Source organism: Xenopus tropicalis, chromosome 2 (assembly GCF_000004195.4).
Source record: "Xenopus tropicalis strain Nigerian chromosome 2, UCB_Xtro_10.0, whole genome shotgun sequence".
In the NCBI taxonomy this organism is placed as follows: Eukaryota; Metazoa; Chordata; class Amphibia; order Anura; family Pipidae; genus Xenopus; species Xenopus tropicalis.
The window spans coordinates 9,172,117-9,194,132 of NC_030678.2; the positions used below are offsets into that span (position 1 = coordinate 9,172,117).

The 22,016-nt window shown below is 44.2% G+C and overlaps 1 protein-coding gene across 1 annotated transcript in view; it reads right to left on the reverse strand.

The window, feature by feature from the left end:
* Window positions 1-2,641: 2,641 nt before the first annotated feature.
* abcg1 (ATP binding cassette subfamily G member 1) overlaps window positions 2,642-22,016 on the reverse strand; it is a 61,304-nt gene continuing 41,929 nt past the window's right edge. The window contains exons 8-15 of the mRNA XM_002942136.5: window positions 21,526-21,640; window positions 19,084-19,229; window positions 18,317-18,418; window positions 16,126-16,294; window positions 13,667-13,767; window positions 11,782-11,940; window positions 5,360-5,478; window positions 2,642-3,667 (exon numbers count right to left, since the gene is read on the reverse strand). Coding sequence (XP_002942182.2) covers window positions 3,439-3,667; window positions 5,360-5,478; window positions 11,782-11,940; window positions 13,667-13,767; window positions 16,126-16,294; window positions 18,317-18,418; window positions 19,084-19,229; window positions 21,526-21,640 — 1,140 coding nt within the window. The 3' untranslated portion in view covers window positions 2,642-3,438. The remainder of the gene's footprint in view (window positions 3,668-5,359; window positions 5,479-11,781; window positions 11,941-13,666; window positions 13,768-16,125; window positions 16,295-18,316; window positions 18,419-19,083; window positions 19,230-21,525; window positions 21,641-22,016) is intronic.

The window sequence follows — 22,016 nt, forward strand, 5'->3', positions numbered from 1 at the left end:
CTGAAGTCAGATAAACACACCCTACGAAGCTTCAGTAGCTGCCAAGGTTTCCCAGTTTGGTTCAAGCAAAAGTGCAAGGGATGATATTAATTCTTTTGTTAGAAGGCTACTATATTTTTCCCAAATTGTATAGTTAATACTGTACCCCCCGGTTTTAAATACAGGGTCGGACTGGGCCGCCGGGACACCGGGAAAAATCCCGGTGGGCCCCGGCCCTAGTGGGCCCTGGAGGCCCAGCCCCGACCCTTGCCGGCAACCGCTCTCCCCGACCATTCCTCCCCTGACGTGTTAAATTTACACACGCTCAAGGGAGTATGTCGGGTGGGGGACACTGCGGGGGGTTAGGGGGGGCCCTGCAGGAGTTTAGGGGGGCCCTGCGGGGGGTTAAGGGGGCGCGGGTGGCGGGTGCACCTGCAGGGCCCTGCACCCCCCAGTCCGACCCTGGTAAAATATAAAGATATTATCAGTCACAGAGGAGTTCCATGACCTTATACAGGTTTTATGATCATCATGGAACTCCAAGGTGACTTCTAATATCCCCATATTTTACAACAGGGGGTACATTATTTATTTGTGACAAAAACATGACATCACTAAGCACCGATTATAACTGATGACATCACTAAGCTCCATTTATAAGTATATAATTTACAGGAAAGTCATGGCTCCTGTGTATTATAACCAAATATCTAACCAAAGGATGTTTGAGAGTAAACACCTAAGATGACCATAAGAGCAGCAGATATTATTTCACCACCTCTACCACTGATTTAGCAGTTCATTGGCCTAAGTACAGGCCTACGATGATGCTCTATCTTGAAATTTGATCAGTCAGATACTGATCAGGTCAGGTGACAACATCATGGCCAAACAATGAAATGAGGCCATTTTGGTTCAACAATGTGATTACAATTTGTGCCATAGCCCACATTTAGTTTGGTCTCGTATTTATTCCCCATTACTCTATTGAGCTCCAGAGCTGTTTTCATATCTACTGATTGTCTGAAAAAGGCAGTAGCATTTAGTAGGAGCAACCTGGCATCAACACCATAAGCACCATAGATACTAAATTGGGCGCTATGGACTATGTTACACTAGCCACATTTACAAAACAAAAGTTGGGATTTTTTTCTTCCTAATTGTGTTCCCATATATGTGAAAAAGAAATGCAATGATGCCCGCAAACGTTTGCTCCATTCTTTGCCCTCTTTTCCTCCCCACACACAAAATGGAATTATTGTTAGTGATGAGCAAATTTTTTCGGCAGGCAAGGATTTGCAGCGAATTTCCGCATTTCGCCATTGGCGAATTGTTTCGACAAACTTCTGTGAAAATTTGGCGCGGCAAAATTCGTCTTGCGGAATTTTTTTTGTCGTGTGTAAAATAGGACGCGGTCACTTCAAAAAGGGCGCGTCAAAATAGCGTGGGCAACAAAAAAATTGATGTGGTCGACAAAAAAAATAGACGTGGGCGACAAAAAAAATAGATGTGGGTGACAAAAAAAATAGCGTCGACGACAAAAAAAAATAGACTTGGTCGAAAAAAAAAAATAGACGTGGGCGACAAAAAAAATAGACGTGGGTGACAAAAAAATAGCGTGGGCGACAAAAAAAATAGCATGGGTGACAAAAAAATAGACTTGGGCGACAAAAGAAAACAGACGTGGGTGACAAAAAAAATAGATGTGGGCGACAAAAAAAATAGATGTGGGCGACAAAAAAATAGTGTGGGTGACAAAAAAATTAGACGTGGGCGACAAAAAAATAGACGTGGATGACAAAAAAAATTGCGCGACAAATGCATTTCGCAAATTTGTTGCTGTTTCGCGCCTTTTCGTGAATTTTATGGCGAAGCGAAACGGGACAGATTCGCTCATCACTATTTATTATATTTCCCCAAACCAGAGACTTGACAAAGGTACCAAACCCTTCCAAAACTGCACAAATGAAGTCAAATCCCAGCACAACAGCAATTATAGGAGCCAGTATTCTGCCCTACCTGCTGAAATACAACTTTATGGATAATTCAGTGGAACAGGAGTGAATTTCTACGTATTTGCCAAGAACTCCAGGGTCTCCTTGAAACTTCTACCGTATTTATATGGATTTGCCGGCATGATACCTACATGCAGCTGGTATTTCAAAACTATTTTAAAGTGCATTTAATGAAGCAATTAGCTTAACTAAGGTCTACATTGGTCAACATTCATGCATTTGGATGAGGTAGTTAGGAGCTGTGACTCGCTCACTTTAGAAGAGGGTAGACCAATCATATACTGTATATATATAATAAAGGTGCTTGGGAACACTGAGTTTTCTTGGGGATGCTGGGAGTTCAGTAGCTTCCAGATATCCAAAGAAAGGTCTCAGATACCTGTTTGTCCCACCATTTAAACAGGTTGAATATGCTCTTTGGCATGGAGATGTCATTGCACGTTCTGCTACATTATACTGGCAGTATCTGTTTAAGAAACATTGGGCAGCAAATATGGCGCAGGCATTGGCCCATATCGCACTGGAAATGTACCATTGGTCCGTGTATAGGTAAACTAATAAACTAAGAAAGAATATCAATTATCATCAATTATCAAGTAGTAGAAACAATGACATTCAGCATTAACAACGAACGATGACATTTGGTGTTCTAACCGCCATTACAATCACCGCAATTTGGTGAAAACAAACATTCGTTGTAGTGCAATGTGAACAAGTAACTTTCTTAATAGTCACCACGTTTAAGATATTTTCTATAAGGTTTATGACGTTGATTTGTTTACCTTGAATTGTATTAACTAAGACTATGTCTTGTTCCTCTTGAGCGGCCAAGGGAATGTACATCAGATCTCAGCCGCCAGTCGGACTTTGCATTCAAACCAAGAAGTGTATCCTCTTCCGTCTCCATGTTAGAGGCCAGCTCTCTTACGTAGAACTCTAGAAACCATAGACTAATATGGACGGTGCATTCTCTTGTATCACAACAATGGCAGTATGGCAACCCATTGGCTCAGTTCATTTGGGAACACCTTGATTACTATTATTCCAGAGAAAAATGAAAATAATACTTGAAAGATTCCGAAGCAGAACGTCTTCGGTTACAATCAACTACAGCTGCTGTAGTTATCCCTATGAGAAATAATTTAACTAATGACATTCCTAGGACAAGGTCACATTGCATGATTGCCCTTCTCAGGGCAAGACTGTAGTTCCATACAATTCCCTTCTATTCCTTCCTAGGTAAATCTAGAAAGACATGTGACCCAAGTAGTGTCCCAGTGGGATTTGCTATAAAGCCACTAACCCAACACAGTTCAGGAACGTTAGGCATTGATAGTGTCTCTACAGCAGGGCACTGACCTGCCTAATGCAGCAAGACAAGAATAAGCTCCATTGCAATCATCCCATTGACATTTACCGAACAAGCTTGGTGGACCTCTCATCTTTACCTCTCTGCCCGAATTTTGTATTTGAGCACAAAATAAGCAGTGAGACGCAGGGTGACAAAGAATACTCCGAGGATAATAAAGTCCAGGTACAGTTTGGCATCCTCCACGTCCAGTTCCTTCAGAATGGCTTCCGACTTTTGGAAATGACAGGTTTCATCTTTTTCGCAGTGCAAATCTTCTCTGTCAAGACCATAAATCGACAAGATGACTCCCTCAAACCCATATCTGTAAAGAGCGAGAAGCAAGTTACTTTACAATATAGACTATCTGTCCAGATTTATCTATCAATCTAGCTATCTGCCTGTCTATCCATATCTAGCCATCTATCCATCCATCTATCTATCTATCTATCTATCTATCCATCCATCTATCTATCTATCTATCTATCTATCTATCAATCGTCTATCTATCTATCATCTATCTATCTATCCATCCATCTATCCATCCATCCATCTATCTATCATCTATCTATCTATCTATCCATCCATCCATCTATCTATCTATCTATCTATCTATCTATCTATCTATCCATCCATCTATCTATCTATCTATCTATCTATCAATCGTCTATCTATCTATCATCTATCTATCTATCATCTATCATCTATCTATCTATCCATCCATCTTCCACTTCTAATTTAGGGACATAATAGGTACATACATTTTTATATAAAATATTCTAGAAGGTACATTACATCTACAAATCATTGATTCATTTTATTTACATTAAAATACATATTGTTAATTCAAAAGAATGAAGGGAGGGTACAAATTACTGTACATTGTCTGGAGATCCTCAAAGTATTGAAATCCTTTAGACATTAATGGAACATAACAAGTCAAATACAATTCTTAACTTGGCCCATAAAGAAGATATTCTAAATTGCCTGGCCTGTTATCTTAGGTGTCCCTGTTGGCCTTTCCTCCACCCTGTGGCCTCCTTCTCCTCCTTCTCTTCCTTCTCCTATGTCTTCTACTTCTCCTCCTTCTCTTCCTTCTTCTCCTTCTCCTCCTTCTCCTACGTCTTCTACTTCTCCTCCTTATCTACCTTCTTCTCATTCTCCTCCTTCTCTTCCTTCTCCTACTTCTTCTACTTCTCCTCCTTCTCTTCCTTCTTCTCCTTCTCCTCCTTCTCCTACTTCTCTTCCTTCTCCTACTTCTTCTACTTCTCCTCCTTCTCCTCCTTCTCTTCCTTCTCCTCCTTCTCCTCCTTCTCTTCCTTCTTCTCCTTCTCCTCCTTCTCCTACTTCTCTTCCTTCTCCTACTGCTTCTACTTCTCCTCCTTCTCCTCCTTCTGTTCCTTCTCCTCCTTCTCTTCCTTCTTCTCCTTCTCCTCCTTCTCTTCCTTCTTCTCCTTCTCCTCCTTCTCCTCCTTCACTTCCTTCTTCTCCTTCTCCTCCTTCTCCTACTTCTCTTCCTTCTCCTACTTCTTCTACTTCTCCTCCTTCTCCTCCTTCTCTTCCTTCTCCTCCTTCTCCTCCTTCTCCTCCTTCTCTTCCTTCTTCTCCTTCTCATCCTTCTCCTCCTTCTCTTCCTTCTTCTCCTTCTCCTCCTTCTCCTACTTCTCTTCCTTCTCCTACTTCTTCTACTTCTCCTCCTTCTTCTCCTCCTTCTCCTCCTTCAGAATCCAAGTTAGGCTTGTTTTATACAGTTTCACCAAAGATCAGATTCCACTTAAACCCAACCATTTGCCACTTATTATATAATATTATTAGAAATTGCCCTCTATGGTTATCTCTGTATAACAGCACAAACGTATATGTAGCCGGTAGAGCTAAAGACACATTAATGGACTTATTTATCAATTTTTGACTTTGTAAATTCAACTTTGTATTTCTAAATCAAGCTGCTCAGCCAAACAGCTGATACAGTATTATGGCCCTTTATTTACAGTATAATCTATATGCGGTATCCTACCTGACATAGGACATGTACGACATCCACTGGAGATATGATGGAATGGTATCAAAGCTTACAAAGAAACCGGAAAACAAAAGAACTGGAATGGCAGTAACAGGACCCACAAAAGTTGCTACCTGCAAGACAGAGAAATATGTGTTAGTCCAGTGTCCTAATAAAATGTTATGGTGTGTGATTGTAAGGAGCACCGGGAGGCCGGCGCGCATTCCTACCTTCAAGCGCGCCGGTCCCCGGGCTCCTCTGGTACAGCGCGCTCCTGCGCGCACCTCTCTTCGGCGCGTCCCGACGCGCAATGGCAAAGGGCGCGCGCGCGCATGCGCAGTAGCTTTAGGTCCTCCCGGCGCTGCGCGATGACGTCAGTGGACGCGCTGACGTCACCTTGGCGCCAAATTCAAACTTAAAAAGCGGTTCCTTGCTTGTTTTCATTGCCCAAGCTGGTCCTGATTTCCTGGTGCCTTGCTAAGCTATATTATATCTGATTCTCTGGTTTTTGACTCCCTGCCTGACTTTTGACTACGATCCTTGTCGCCTGCCACTGACCTTGCCTGACTCTCTACTACGATCCTTGCTGCCTGCCACTGACCCTTGCCTGACCACGACTCCGATTACAGCTTTGCCCTTGGTACCGCGTTGAATAACCTTGGCCGTAAGTAGGATCCCTGCCTCTCCCGCCGCAGAAAGTCCGGGGCCCCAAAAGGGCGTCGGTGAACACCGGGGTCGGCCGGGCTCTCCTGCTTATCTAAGGGGTTATTCCGGGCAGTTACCGGGCTCCTAAGCATACAGACTGTAACAGTTAGCTTGGGCCAACATGGAGCCCTCTCACGCTGCCCCTACTGGTTCCCTGGAGAACGTCCTGGAAGCACTCCTCAAGCGCTTGGAATTTCAAGAGGCTCAACAGGCTCATCTCTCCCAGTCTCTCCAGCACTTCGCCGCCCGTCTGGATTCCCTCCAAGGAGCGCAAGGTGGTTCTGCTTCGCCTCCACAGGTTCCTGTCTCTGTTGCACCCTCGGCTGTGGTACCGCACTCCGAACCTAAGATTCCTGCTCCTATGCGCTACGCAGGGGATCCTGAGGTTTGCCGTGGTTTCTTGAACCAGTGTCTCATTCAGTTTGAACTGTCTCCCCTCAGATTCCCCTCTGAGAAATCCAAGGTGGCATACATCATTGCATTGCTCCAGGGTAAAGCACTGGCCTGGGCATCACCTCTGTGGGAACGAGACGACCCTTTAGTCCACAACTCCTCGGCTTTTATTGCTACGTTTCGCGAGATCTTCGATGCCCCTGGCCGAAAGATCAACGCCTCTACCCGCCTTCTAAAGATAACTCAGGGCACCTTGTCTGCTGCTGAATACGCCATTGACTTCCGTACCTTGGCGGCCGAGGTTGCTTGGAACAATGATGCCCTAGTCGCAGCCTTCTGGCAAGGTCTTAATGAAGGCATCAAGGATGAATTGGCCGCCAGAGATTTGCCCACACAGTTTGAGCAGTTGGTGTCTCTCGTCATTCGCATTGACTCCAGGATCAAGGAGAGGCAGTCCCAGAAGTCACGGGTCCGCAGATCACCAGTTTCCTCCGTGCTGCTTCCAGAATATTCATCTACCCCAAGTCTTCTGGCTGAGGAGCCCATGCAACTAGGGGCCACTCGTTTGTCTCCAGAGGAGAGAACCCGAAGACGATCTGCCGGACTCTGCTTCTATTGCGGTCAAAGTGGTCATTTGCTCAAAGCCTGTCCCGTGAAGCCACAACGTCAGGGAAACGCACCCGCCTAGGTTCGAGTGGGGAGTCTCCCCTAGGCAGAATCGTTTCACTCCCAGATGCTCAAGCTGCTAGAATTTTCGTCCCTGCTACTCTGTCTTATGGCACTGAGTCTTTCCTGTGTCAAGCATTCCTGGACTCCGGGGCAGCAGGAAACTTCATTGATTCCTCCTTCGTCAAGAAGTCTCGCTTTCCTGTTGTGTCTCTCCAGGTGCCACTCTCTGCTCAAGCGGTTGACGGTCGCCCAGTGTCTCCTGGGTTATTAACTTCCTCCATTGAACTGTTGCAACTTCGTGTGGGTTGGTTACACTCTGAAGAAATCTCCTTCCTAATTATTGAGTGTCCCAATACCCCACTTATCCTTGGTCTTCCGTGGCTCAGACTACACAATCCTACTATCAATTGGGCCACCGGTGATCTTACTGCTTGGGGTTCCTCCTGCCGTTCTAAGTGTTTGCCAGCTCCTGTCGTGCCACTCCATGTCTCATCCGTCATGCCAGACCCTTCTCCTTTGCCTAAATGCTATGATAGCTTCCGTGATGTCTTCGAGAAGAAGAATGCTGAGACTCTCCCTCCACATAGGCCTTATGATTGCCCTGTTGAACTGATTCCTGGCACCATGCCTCCGAGGGGCAGAACGTATCCATTATCTGTCCCGGAAACGCAGGCCATGAAGGAATATATCCAGGAGAATCTCTCCAGGGGCTTCATCAGGAAATCCAGTTCTCCTGCGGGCGCTGGCTTTTTCTTCGTCCAGAAGAAGGATGGGAGTCTCAGACCATGCATCGACTACCGGGGTCTTAACAAGATCACTGTTAAAAACCGTTATCCACTCCCCTTAATTCCTGAGCTCTTTGACAGATTAAAAGACGCAAAGGTTTTCTCCAAACTTGATCTGCGAGGTGCCTACAATCTGATCCGCATCCGTCAGGGGGATGAGTGGAAAACTGCATTTAATACCCGTGATGGCCACTATGAGTATCTTGTCATGCCCTTCGGCCTATGCAATGCTCCTGCTGTCTTCCAAGACTTCATCAATGACATCTTTCGTGATATGCTGCAATCCTGTGTCGTGGTTTACCTCGATGACATCCTGGTGTTCTCTTCTTCATGGTCGGAACACATTCCTCAAGTCAAATCTGTGCTTCAACGTCTCAGAGAAAATAATCTCTACGCTAAGCTGGAAAAGTGCGAGTTCCATAAATCTAAAATTTCCTTCCTTGGGTATATTGTCTCTTCCTCCGGTTTTGAGATGGATTCTGCCAAGGTCTCTGCAGTGACTGAGTGGCCTACCCCTGTAGGCCTAAAAGCCATTCAACGTTTTTTAGGCTTTGCCAACTTCTACAGAAGGTTTATAAGAAATTTTTCCCAGGTCGTTGCTCCCATCACTGCCCTCACTCGTAAGGACTCCAAGTCACTTTGGTCTCCTGTGGCCCAGAAGGCCTTTGCATCTCTAAAGTCGGCCTTTGTCGCTGCTCCGGTTCTGATCCATCCAGATACTTCGCGGCCGTTCACCTTGGAGGTTGACGCCTCTGATACTGGGGTAGGTGCTATTTTATCCCAGCGGGTGGGTTTCCAAGGCCCTCTTCACCCCTGTGCCTTTTTCTCCCGGAAGTTATCATCCGCCGAGAGAAATTACGATATTGGCAACCGTGAACTATTGGCCATTAAGCTAGCTTTGGAGGAATGGCGTCATCTCCTAGAAGGTGCTTCCCAGCCAGTCACAATTCTTACTGACCATAAGAATCTAGAATATATTTCCTCCGCTAAGAGACTGAATCCACGACAAGCCAGATGGGCGTTATTTTTTTCGAGGTTCAACTTCTTTATTTCTTACAGACCTGGCTCCAAGAATGTCAAAGCTGACGCCCTATCCAGATCCTTGTCTCCAGAAGAGTCTCCTTCAGTTCCCCCTTGTTCTATTATTTCCCCTGACCGAGTGTTGGCTCCGATATCCTTAGCTCTGCCGGCTACTGAAGCTACACCTGTGTGCCCACCTGGTAAGATTTTCGTCCCTCAGGCTAAAATTTCTCAAATTCTCTGGTGGGGTCATTCCTCTAAGATTGCAGGCCACCCAGGGGTTAAAAAGACACTTGATCTAATTTCCAGATACTTCTGGTGGCCTTCCCTTGTTAAGGATGTTTACCAGTTTGTTTCCGCATGTTCTGTCTGTGCCCAGCAGAAGATTCCTCGGTGTCTCCCCTGTGGCCTTCTTCATCCACTGCCTGTTCCAAGCCAACCCTGGACAGATATATCAATGGACTTCATCGTAGATCTACCTAGATCGGCAGAGTTTACTACCATCCTGGTAGTTGTAGACCGATTTTCCAAAATGGCCCACTTCATTCCTCTAAGAAAGCTCCCGTCTGCAGTTCTCCTGGCAAGTATCTTTATAAAGGAGATTTTCCGACTCCATGGTTTCCCGTCATCTATTGTTTCTGATCGTGGGGTTCAATTTGTCTCCCGCTTTTGGCGAGCCTTTTGCAAATTGTTAGGAATTGGGCTAAATTTTTCTTCTGCATACCATCCCCAGAGTAATGGTCAAACTGAGAGAACCAACCAAGTCCTCGAGCAGTTTCTTCGCTGTTTTATTTCACAAAACCATGACAACTGGGCCGAACTTCTCCCTTGGGCTGAATTCGCTCATAATAATCTCCAGCATGAAGCCTTAGGTTCCTCTCCGTTTGCTTGTGTTTATGGACAGAATCCTCTGTCCCTACCTCCCTCTGTACTCAAGGTGGATGTGCCCGCTGCTGAGGCTGCCGTTCATGACTTCAAGTCCGTTTGGTCATCTGCTCATCAAGCTCTGGTAAAAGCAGCTCTCCGTCAAAAGAAGGCAGCAGATAAACGCCGCAGACCGGGCCCCTGTTTCTCAGTTGGAGATTCCGTCTGGCTGTCTTCTAAGAATATCAAGCTTCGTGTTCCTTGTCCTAAGTTAGGTCCTCGTTACATTGGTCCTTTCAAGGTCAAGGAGGTCATCAATCCTGTTTGTGTTAAGCTCGAACTTCCTCCCAGTATGAATATTTCGAACTCCTTCCATGTCTCCCTCCTCAAGCCTGTGGTGTGTAATGCCTTTTCTTCTGCTTCTCCTTCCCCTACTCCGGTTTTGGTTGATGGGCGTCAAGAATTTGAGGTTCAGGAGGTTGTAGACTCCCGCAAGGATAGAGGTAACATTCAATATCTTATTCACTGGAGGGGGTTTGGTCCTGAGGAGAGATGTTGGGTGGCAGCTAAGGATACTCATGCTCCACGATTGGTAAAGCTATTCCACAAAAAGTTTCCCGGGAAACCTTGGGAGCCCCCAGTGGGTGCTCCTGAGAGGGGGGGTACTGTAAGGAGCACCGGGAGGCCGGCGCGCATTCCTACCTTCAAGCGCGCCGGTCCCCGGGCTCCTCTGGTACAGCGCGCTCCTGCGCGCACCTCTCTTCGGCGCGTCCCGACGCGCAATGGCAAAGGGCGCGCGCGCGCATGCGCAGTAGCTTTAGGTCCTCCCGGCGCTGCGCGATGACGTCAGTGGACGCGCTGACGTCACCTTGGCGCCAAATTCAAACTTAAAAAGCGGTTCCTTGCTTGTTTTCATTGCCCAAGCTGGTCCTGATTTCCTGGTGCCTTGCTAAGCTATATTATATCTGATTCTCTGGTTTTTGACTCCCTGCCTGACTTTTGACTACGATCCTTGTCGCCTGCCACTGACCTTGCCTGACTCTCTACTACGATCCTTGCTGCCTGCCACTGACCCTTGCCTGACCACGACTCCGATTACAGCTTTGCCCTTGGTACCGCGTTGAATAACCTTGGCCGTAAGTAGGATCCCTGCCTCTCCCGCCGCAGAAAGTCCGGGGCCCCAAAAGGGCGTCGGTGAACACCGGGGTCGGCCGGGCTCTCCTGCTTATCTAAGGGGTTATTCCGGGCAGTTACCGGGCTCCTAAGCATACAGACTGTAACAGTGATCGAGCAAATGGGAACTTTATCCAGTCTTTCCACTAAAGCGACCAAACAGGCAGTGGGCTCCATGTTACTTCTTTCAGCACATTGCTAAATATATGGAGTATAAAGTTCTATAAATACACTATAAACTATATACATTCTACTGGATTTTGCATATAAAGGCACAAGGCTGCAGGCTGAGTTATACAGGGAACTCTGAGTATCACTCATGTATTATAAGGGATAATGTACCCCCTACTGTAAATGATAAGGATATTAGCAGTCACTGAGGGGTTCTGTGCCCATATAAAGGCACAAGGCTGCAGGCTGAGTTATACAGGGAACTCTGAGTATCACTCATGTATTATAAGGGATAATGTACCCCCTACTGTAAATGATAAGGATATTAGCAGTCACTGAGGGGTTCTGTGCCCATATAAAGGCACAAGGCTGCAGGCTGAGTTATACAGGGAACTCTGAGTATCACTCATGTATTATAAGGGATAATGTACCCCCTACTGTAAAAGATAAGGATATTAGCAGTCACTGAGGGGTTCTGTGCCCATATAAAGGCACAAGGCTGCAGGCTGAGTTATACAGGGAACTCTGAGTATCACTCATGTATTATAAGGGATAATGTACCCCCTACTGTAAATGATAAGGATATTAAACATTGCTGAGAAGTAACACAAATGAACCAACCTTATGCAAGTAAGTGAATGTTTATGTAGCCAGTACCTGCAATGAAGTTGAGGCTGCTCCAATGAGAAGTCCTAGAGACTGAGCAACAAGGGATGTCATTGTCCCCAAAGCAGCGAATAGGATGAATCGGAGAGCATCTGATGGCTGTGAGGTCATCCAATACACAATACTACAGTACGCCACTGGAAACATGATCTAAACATAAAGAATTCCATAGCGGTCACTCTTCCCTCTGAAATTATAGTTACTGTAGCCTATTTGCTCTTTAATATGGCTGTTTTGACAACTATAAACATGCTTTATAGTCAACTATGGAAATGTCTAGATATAGGTCTAAATATACCATATATATCTGCTAATGTATGATGTATTACTTGCACCCCAATATTCTGTATTGTTATCATGTAACTAGGTCTTTCTAATGTGCTTTGTATTGTTAGTATTGTCTGCAATGTATGTGCCAGGCTGCACAATCGGCTTTACAAATAAATTACAAGTGTAATAATTCATTGGCTGAAACACTGACCAATGAAAGGTCACAACAATAGGCTCATAGGATAATGGGTGGAATTGGTAAAATTTGTCAATATAAGAGTAGGGTCAAACCAGAATGGCCATTAACTGATTAATTGGCCATCTCAGAGCTCTACCCATTTAGAATATTGGAGTCTGAAGCTGAGGCAATTTACCACCAGAAGAAAAATGCAAAATACATTAAAATTATTACTGTGGATGTTTTTTTAACCCTTGACACACAGTTATGGGATCCCTTATCCGGAAACCTGTTATCCAGAAAGTTTTGAATTTCGGAAAGGCCATCTCCCATAGACTCCATTATAAGCAAATGATTCCTATTTTTAAAAATGATTCCCTTTTCTCTGTAATAATAAAACAGTACCTGTACTTGATCCCAACTAAGATATAATTACCCCTTATTGGGGGCAGAACAGCCCTATTGGGTTTATTTCATGGTTAAATGATTCCCTTTTCTCTGTAATAATAAAACAGTACCTGTACTTGATCCCAACTAAGATATAATTACCCCTTATTGGGGGCAGAACAGCCCTATTGGGTTTATTTAATGGTTAAATGATTCCCTTTTCTCTGTAATAATAAAACAGTACCTTGTACTTGATCCCAACTAAGATATAATTACCCCTTATTGGGGCAGAACAGCCCTATTGGGTTTATTTAATGGTTAAATGATTCCCTTTTCTCTGTAATAATAAAACAGTACCTTGTACTTGATCCCAACTAAGATATAATTACCCCTTATTGGGGCAGAACAGCCCTATTGGGTTTATTTAATGGTTAAATGATTCCCTTTTCTCTGTAATAATAAAACAGTACCTTGTACTTGATCCCAACTAAGATATAATTACCCCTTATTGGGGCAGAACAGCCCTATTGGGTTTATTTAATGGTTAAATGATTCCCTTTTCTCTGTAATAATAAAACAGTACCTGTACTTGATCCCAACTAAGATATAATTACCCCTTATTGGGGCAGAACAGCCCTATTGGGTTTATTTAATGGTTAAATGATTCCCTTTTCTCTGTAATAATAAAACAGTACCTGTACTTGATCCCAACTAAGATATAATTACCCCTTATTGGGGGCAGAACAGCCCTATTGGGTTTATTTAATGGTTAAATGATTCCCTTTTCTCTGTAATAATAAAACAGTACCTGTACTTGATCCCAACTAAGATATAATTAATCCTTATTGAATGCAAAACAATCCTGTTGGGTTTAAATGATGTTTAAATGATTTTTAGCAGACTTAAGGTATGGTGATCCAAATTACGGAAAGATCCCTTATCCGGAAAACCCCAAGTCCCGAGCATTCTGGATAACAGGTCCCATACCTGTATATATAACAATATATAACCATGATATCCTATTGTGAAGGTTTTTATTACCTGAAAGGGCACATCAGCCATCGTTTTGGCCAGGTAATACGCCTTCAGGCTGTACCAGTAATTCAGATGTTCTCTGAGGAATACTCCCATCTCCAGTGGAACTGTTGATTGATAACATAGAACTTTTTAATAAGAAAGACTGTGGATAAAGCGATGTACAGTGTTACTAGAGCAGGTTTCATTGAGGGTTTCAATAAGATTTCATAGGCAGATGGAAAGAAAGGTCTGAGCCAATGGCAACTCAACAGCTGTTTCTTTCAGTAGGAAGAATAATTGCTCTTTATGCATTTATCCTGTCACATCAGTCAGTAAATATTAAACATGGCAAATGGAATGTCTTTAAAATGCTGCTAAATAAATATGCAGGGATCCCCAAGATTTGGGGCCCCTAGGATGGGTTCTCCTTAGACAGGCACTAGAGGGTGGCCTTAGGGAATTGGACACCTAAAGGTGGTCCTAGATGTTTTTCTGCTAAAAGGGAGTCTCCCCTGCATTTCTCACCAGCAACCACTAGATGGGGTGCTGGGATATATAAAGGGATGCAGCCATGTGCTGGCAGACATTTTAGTCCAGGGACTGCTCCAGTAAAGGTGCACCCCTGGCACAGTTTAGAGATAGTAGTTCTGTGATAAGACACTCTAGGAGTGCCATGTAGAGAGCTTTAGTAAGAATGGGTGGATATTGCCCCTCCAGGAGTGGTAGTGGGGTTAAGACCCCCCAGCATTACATCTGCTGGAGTGCAGGGCACAAAGTGGCTACGTAGGTGGATCAAGTCACCACTAGTTAAGGAGTCCGGATCTGAGGGTGCCTAGGAAGAGAGTACAGGTGTGGGTCCCTGTGGTGGGTCTGCCTAGCGTGAGTACCGGGGAGAACTCTAGTGAGAGAGTGTCTCCTGCCGAGAGTACTGGGGGGATCACCTAGAGGGGAGCATGCGAGCGTGAGTACCTTGGGTTACCCAATAGGAAAAGGTTCTCAATGAGAAGTAAGGAGTATATGCCCTGCTGTGTGATTTGTATGCCGCTCCTGGAGAGGTCCTATCCAAATAAACAGCATTCATCTATTTCATCACAATCGTGTGTATCTGGCTCATTACTGCACCAGGGATCACCTACCCGCCGGTAAGCAACTACCCCAGGGAGGGGAAAGGTGCCAGGAGTTGTGTGGATCCCCTGCATTGCACAGAGTCATATTAAGGTCCCAGGGTGGGAGTTATAGTCCCACAACATAACCCCATAAAGATACCTGTCCCCCATAGTAAGCAGGGCTCAGGGCTCCTCCTCCAAAGTAATACCCTAGTAGCAGCACTGTTTGATAAAGTGGGCTACAAATATATGTCAGTATATTGTCATTGTAAAAGGGAAACATTGTCACATAGCAAAAACTTCATGGTTTGTGTGTTTGTTGGTTAAAGCAAGAAGGGGTGGGACCCTTATTATCAGAGGGAGGTCAATTGCTTAATGAGAGCAGGGAAAAAGCAGGAATGCTAAACTGTTATTTTCCCTTTGCCTACACATCTGCAGAAGCAGCTAATGAAGGATTTCTTTTCAATAGACCCAATTCTAATAATATAACTACTAATACATGGGTCACTCAGGAGAAATTTCAAAAGACATTGGAACATGTAAAGGTAAAAAAAAGTCCAGGGCCGGATGGTATTCATCCAAGGGTACCAAACAAGCTTAGCTCTTTGATTAACTGTAAAACTATTTTTTTTAGGATTGCTTGGGGTTGAAAGATTGGTGAATTCCTAATGATATGAAAAATATAGGCCTGTTAATTTGATATCAGTGGTAGGAAAGCTTTTGGAAGGGGGTAATAAGGGTTATCCTAACTAAAAACATTGCACATCACAATATTGTGAGTTTTGACCAGCCTGGTTTTGTGTATAAAAGATATTGCCAGACAAATTTAGTTGCTTTCTATGCGGACGTGAGCAGAAACCTAGATTCTTGGATGGCAGTGGATGTGATCTACTTTGCTAAAGCATTTGATACAGTACCATACAGAAGGTTACTGGTTACACTAAAGAATATTGGCCTGGAACGTAATATTTGTATATAGTTTGGATAAAGAACCGGTTGAAGGGTGGATAACACCAGTGACAAGTGTTGCTAGTGGAGTACTGCAGGGTTCTGTCTTTGGCCCTTTGCTTCTTAACTCATTTATTAATGACCCCATGGTGGGCACTGCAAGTACTGTCTCTATTTTTGCTAATGATAAAATTCTGCAAAACTTTGGAGGAGGTGAACATGATGGACTTTGGTCCTTTTTTTACCCAACTCAATTGATCTGAACAAGCAATAATGTAGTGGGAGTTGAGAATTGCAAGGGAAACCAAGAATTGTCAACCAATAGCAATAATCTGCAAGTATTGTGTTGCTAATCAAGCACACATGCAGCAGAGTCATTATATCCTGGGAGGTAAAAGTAAGGAAATAGCAAATATAATGTTTACGTACAAGTCAATACAGTCGGCATGAGTGCAGCAAACATCAGGAAGAGCATGGAGAAGAAGAGAAACCCGGAATTGCTCAAGACTTTCTTGGCCTCGTTCCCAATGCCCAAGTATAGTAAGCCAATCAGGATCCCGATTCCTATGTGGGAGGTTATTCGCAGATGGGTCAGCACCTAAAGTGAAGAGAAATGGTGACTCGCAAAAATACAACGGACACATTGGCTCCATGATCACAACAAACCCTCAACTGAGCCCTACAGAGAACTTCCATAAGCTTTGGGAGTAACGTAGTCAAAGGTCTAGGTACCTACAGCAACCAATAAAATATGTACATTTAAACAGCAGACCACCAGACTGTAAAATGTCACCTCTTTATTGGTTGCTATGGGTTTCTAGAAACTGATGTCCCTAACTCCTTTATTCATTTATTTAGACTAACCCATTGCAGTGTACAAATTACTAAACCTTTACACCTTTGTTTCGGGGTCTAAATAGAATGGGTTTCAAGGCAAAATATTTTTTCTCCCCAACACTTTACTGCAAGCCCCTAGGAAGACAATTAGTTGACATATATGCGTAGAGCAATTGTTGTGTGTCTTGGCCTTGATGGGTGTTCTACTTTCCACCCATTACAGCAGTCACATGGTCTTTTAATTCTTTACCTTGGCCAACTGGGTGCTGTCTGACTTACTTGAGGAAGCACTTCAGAGTAGTGATGAGCGAATTTTGTTGTCAGGCATGGATTCGCAGCGAATTTCCACATGTCGTCATTGGCGAATTGTTTCGCAAAACTTCTGTGAAAATTTGCCACGTGATTGCATAAAAAGAAAAGCGCGGTTGTGTCAAAAAAAGCATGGTCGACAAAAAAATAGCTGCGGCGACAAAAAATAGATGCGGGCGACACAATAAATAGCTGCGGGCGACAAAAAAGATGCGGGTGACACAATAAATAGCCGCGGGCGACAAAAAATAGATGCGGGCGACACAATAAATAGCTGCGGGCGACAAAAAAGATGCGGGTGACACAATAAATAGCCGCGGGCGACAAAAAATAGATGCAGGCGACACAATAAATAGCCACGGGTGGCAAAAAAGATGCGGGCGACACAATAAATAGCCACGGGCGACAAAAAATAGATGCAGGCGACACAATAAATAGCCGCGGGCGACAAAAAAGATGCGGCGACAAAAAAGTTGCACGACAAATACATTTCGCTAATTTTTCACTGTTTCAGTGAAACGGGACAGATTCGCTCATCCCTACTTCAGAGGAACTTTGTGTCCTTTGACATGCTGTAAAGTTGGGGGCTATGCTAAAGCACATGTAGGATGATCAGAAATTAACCATTTAAAAAAAATAAAAAGCTCCCTTAGGGAAGTAAACACAATACCTATTCCTTCATGGGCAACACAACCCATAGTGCAGATTTACTAAAAGTCATAACATTTTCTCTACCTCCAACATATTCAGCTGATGTTGCCATGGTAAAAGCTCAACACCCAACCATCCCATTCATTTGCCAGGCAAAAAACATATTTGTTTTGCAGTCATTACTATTATTGAGATTTTCTTTTCACCTTGGTCAACTGGTGCAGCCATTGTGCCCATAGGTTATAACAGTTTTTGTCCAAAAAAAACCCCATTAACGGTCAAATTCAAAGAAATGCTTTTGTAGACAGGGTGAAAAACTCAGATAAACATTCATCACTGGAGGAAAAAAGAGTAAAAATGACCTCCAGGAAATCGGCATTTCCGATTATAGATGATATTTGGATTTCCTCTTTAGCAAATCCCGCACTGCCCTATGGTTTCAGAAGTCGTGATGAGCGACTTTGTCCCGTTTCGCTTTGCCATAAAATTCACAAAATGGCAATAAAATTCACGAAGCGGCGAAAAATTTGCGAAACACATTTGTCACACAATTTTTTTGTTGCCTGCGGCTATTTTTTTTTGTCGCCCCTATTTTTTTGTTGCCCTTTTGTTGACCGCGCCCTTATTTTGACGCAACCGTGCCTAATTTGACGTGCACCAAAAAAAAAATCTGCACGGAAAATTTTTCGGAAATTCGCTGCGAATCAATGCCTGGCGAAAAAAATTGCTCATCACTATTCACAAGCCTTTGAGCAGCTGCCTGACACTAATCTCTCTGATCAAAGTAAGTATAATATTCCCATTGAATCCTGGAACCACCTACCGAATCCCTCATGATATTGATGAAGGTTCTCTTGAACAGGATGCAGAACTGAGTGAGGCAACTGGCCGAGAAACTGTGGCAACCTTCTGTCGGAGAGGGGTCCTGGGAGACAAACACAAGAGGCAAATCTATTGTTAAATAAATAAGGCTCCATGGAATGGCTGCCATGATATCTCTTAGTAGTGATGACTCTCCACCAGTTACCTGGTTATTTACACATTTGGCTCATCACATCCAACCATGAGATTGTATTTAATCAGTTATCATAGAATAACCCTTTTTTCTGTTCTAATAAAGACTGGGTTCAGATCGTACTTAGTGTACCCATTCTGGGCGTATTACAGTACTTACAGTAGGGATACTTTGTGCTGGAAAGATGACTATGAAGATTTCCATTCATCCAGGTCATGGTATATCCAGTATAAATACATCTAAAGCAACTGGACTTGCTAAGTAATCATTGAAGACGTTTCACTACTCATCCGAGCAGCTTCTTCCGTTCAAATGACTGGTACGGATTAGTGGAAGAGTATATATGCTGAGGGCTTCCCATACCAGTCAGTTGAACTGAAGAAGCTGCTCGGATGAGTAGTGAAATGTCTTCAATGATTACCAAACAAGTCCAGTTGCTTTAAATTTATTTATACTAGATATTTATTATATACTAGATATTTATTTATACTAGATAATGTCTATGGGGACAGATTCTCAGCTGCCACCAGGGTTATTATTATTCTTACAGAAAATGAATGTAGTAATGGTATTACCTCGTCAGGCCTGTGCCACATTAAGGGGCTCTGCTCATTCTCCCCGCAGAGATCTCTCTTTGGTTCTACCTCGCACAGGTTGTCCTGCACGGCTCTAACCAGGTGAGGGTTCTGGTCTCCGTATTCACCCGACGCCACTTCCATAACTGAACCAAAAGGAAAGCATCACTTAGGGGCAGATTTAGCAACATTCTGATTTTAGTGCTTTTACCCCCCCATCATGGGAATGAATTTATTCATGGTTTCAAAAGACTTTAAGGGCCCACGACAAATCTCCCTTGACGTGGGCGACTAATCTCCCCGAAATGCCATCCCACCGGCGAGAATGTAAATTGCCGGTGGGATGGCATACGTGGCGTGTTGCAAAAATCGCTGAAGTTGCCTCTCGCGCCGCTGCGTATGCCATCCCACCGGCAATTTACATTCTCGCTGATGGGATGGCATTTCGAGGAGATTAGTCGCCCGCGACAAGGGAGATTTGTTGCGGGCGACTAATCTCCCCGTGTGCCACAGCCCTAAGAGGCTTATAAAGGGTCAGGCTTGGGGGTGCAGGGCCCACCGTGGCTCCCGCTTTAGGGGCCCTGCAGGTGCCCCCGACGGCCACATCCCCTAACCACCTCCCCAGGGGCCCCCCTAACCGCCAGCAGGGTCCCCTACCCAACGTCCTCCCTGAGCGTGCATAAATTTAACGCTTCATGGAAGGAACAGTCGGGAAGGGGGAGCGCCGGCAAGGGCGGCCCTGGGCTTATGAAATAAAAGGCATTACATTTTCCCAGTAGCAGTAACCCATAGCCACCAATAAGATGTTTGCTTTTAAACAGCTGACCAGTAAATTCTATCTGCCAGGGTCTGCAGGGCCCACCAGGGCTTCCATCCCAGGAGCCCCCCACCCCCCCCTCCGGGGCCCCCATTGCCCGGCCAACTTCCTTCCCCGAATGCACCTGCTTTAGGCTTACCTTAGACGGGACAGAGAAGAGAGTTCTTCTGGCGGGGGAGCACCATGGGGATCGAGTCTGGGCCAGCAGGGCCCACCAGGGCTCCCGTCCCAGGAGCCCCCCCAAGGCCCCCCCAAGGGGCCCTGGCCCCCCATCCCCCCCTCCGGGGCCCCCATTGCCCGGCCAACTTCTTTCCTGCTTTAGGCTTACCTTAGACGGAACAGAGAAGAGAGTTCTTTTGGCGGGGGAGCACCATGGGGATCTAGTCTGGGCCAGCAGGGACCACCAGGTTTTTTCCCGGTGCCCTGCTGGCCCAGCCTGACCTTGCTACCTGCTGATTGGTTGCTATGGGTTACAGGTCCTGGGCAAACTTAGTGCCTTTTATTACATGACCCCCTTAGAGTTTTTTGAAACCACAAATGTACTCATTTTCATGAAAACCACGAATGTCTAGTCATTTCTTATAAGATCCAAATTTTAAAAACACAAGCGGAAAAAACATAAAAAACGCAAATTTTTCATGTTTTATTTGAACTTATTCCTTCGAATCTCTGCGAATTACCAATAAAAACAAATGAAAACCTCTAAAACAACGAATTAAATAAAGATTGTTACAATCCTCCCATTGACTTCTATATGACCTTGATCGCTTTTAGATGGTGAAGTTTTGTATTAGTGTTTTTTGTGGTTTTTATGCTAAATAAATCATTAAAAAAAATTGTGTTTTTTTACACTAAAAAAAAATAAATAAAATATGAATCTTGAAAAAACTAAAATGTGAACATTAGTAAATGCCCTCCTTAGTTATGATTATGAATTGTGTTTGTCAGTTGTGGAAAGGGAAATATATTTCTTTTTATTTGTTTATATTTTTTGGTGTTAAAAGAAGAAAAAAAATTAACAGCACAGCAATATAAATGAAAGGTGTGTGAAACCCAGAGAGCTTGAGATTCAGCATGTATTATGCAATTTATCCACTAGAGGGCGAGCTCAGCTAAAGAAAAACTGCAGAGTAAAAAAAATGTATGTACTCCAACTTGCAGCGCAGCAGTAAAGTGTGCCTGAGTCTGAGCTTTCAGCCAGCGCTACACATTAGAACTGCTTTCAGCTAACCTATTGTTTCTCCTACTCCCATGTAACTGGAGGAGTCCCAAGCCGGACTTGGATTTCTTACTATTGAGTGCTATTCTGATACCTACTGGGAGCTGCTATCTTGCTCCCTTCCCATTGTTCTGTTGATATATTCATTGTTTGTAAAAAATGTTTATACTCTAGATATGGGGCTCCCTAACTCCAAAATCAAAAGAAAAAAAAGCTACAACCACGACATCCTGGAAGCTCTTCTGCGGAGAAGGAAGAAGAAAGGACTCCCAGGGGGAATTGATGTAATTACAACTTAATGCCAGAGACTTGCCAACTACTTTCTATACACCCTTTACCCCTGAATAGAAAGTAATGAGGGGGGGGGGGATAATAGTGAAAGTTGTGGGCCACGTGAGTTACTTACTGAAGTCGGCAGGGTTGTGATACGTGGGGCAGTTTAATCCCAAAACCCTCAAGTATGGAACGAGGTTTGACACTTTCCCACGATAGATGCATTGTCCTTGGCTTAATACGTACAGCTGCAATAATGAGAGAATAAGGTTGTAATCATATCTGTCTGATGGGGCCCATTCCGTTTCATTAGCATGAACAATAAGGATATGTTTTTACTTCTGTGCCAGAAGCGGCAGTAAGACTTGGTGCTTAATGCAAGAACATCCCTGACAGAAGGCCTATACTGAGAACATATAGTATTACATTTCCCTCCAACCTGGCAATAACGGGTTATACTGGGAGAGGTCTCCTGTAGTGATGAGCGAATCTGTTCCATTTGGCTTCGCCGTAAAATTTACAAATCTTTCAAAAGATTCACGAAACACCGAAAATGTCTTGCGGCAAAAAAAAATTGTCGCCCGCGGTTTTTCTTTCATCGCCCGCGACTATTCTTTTGTCGCC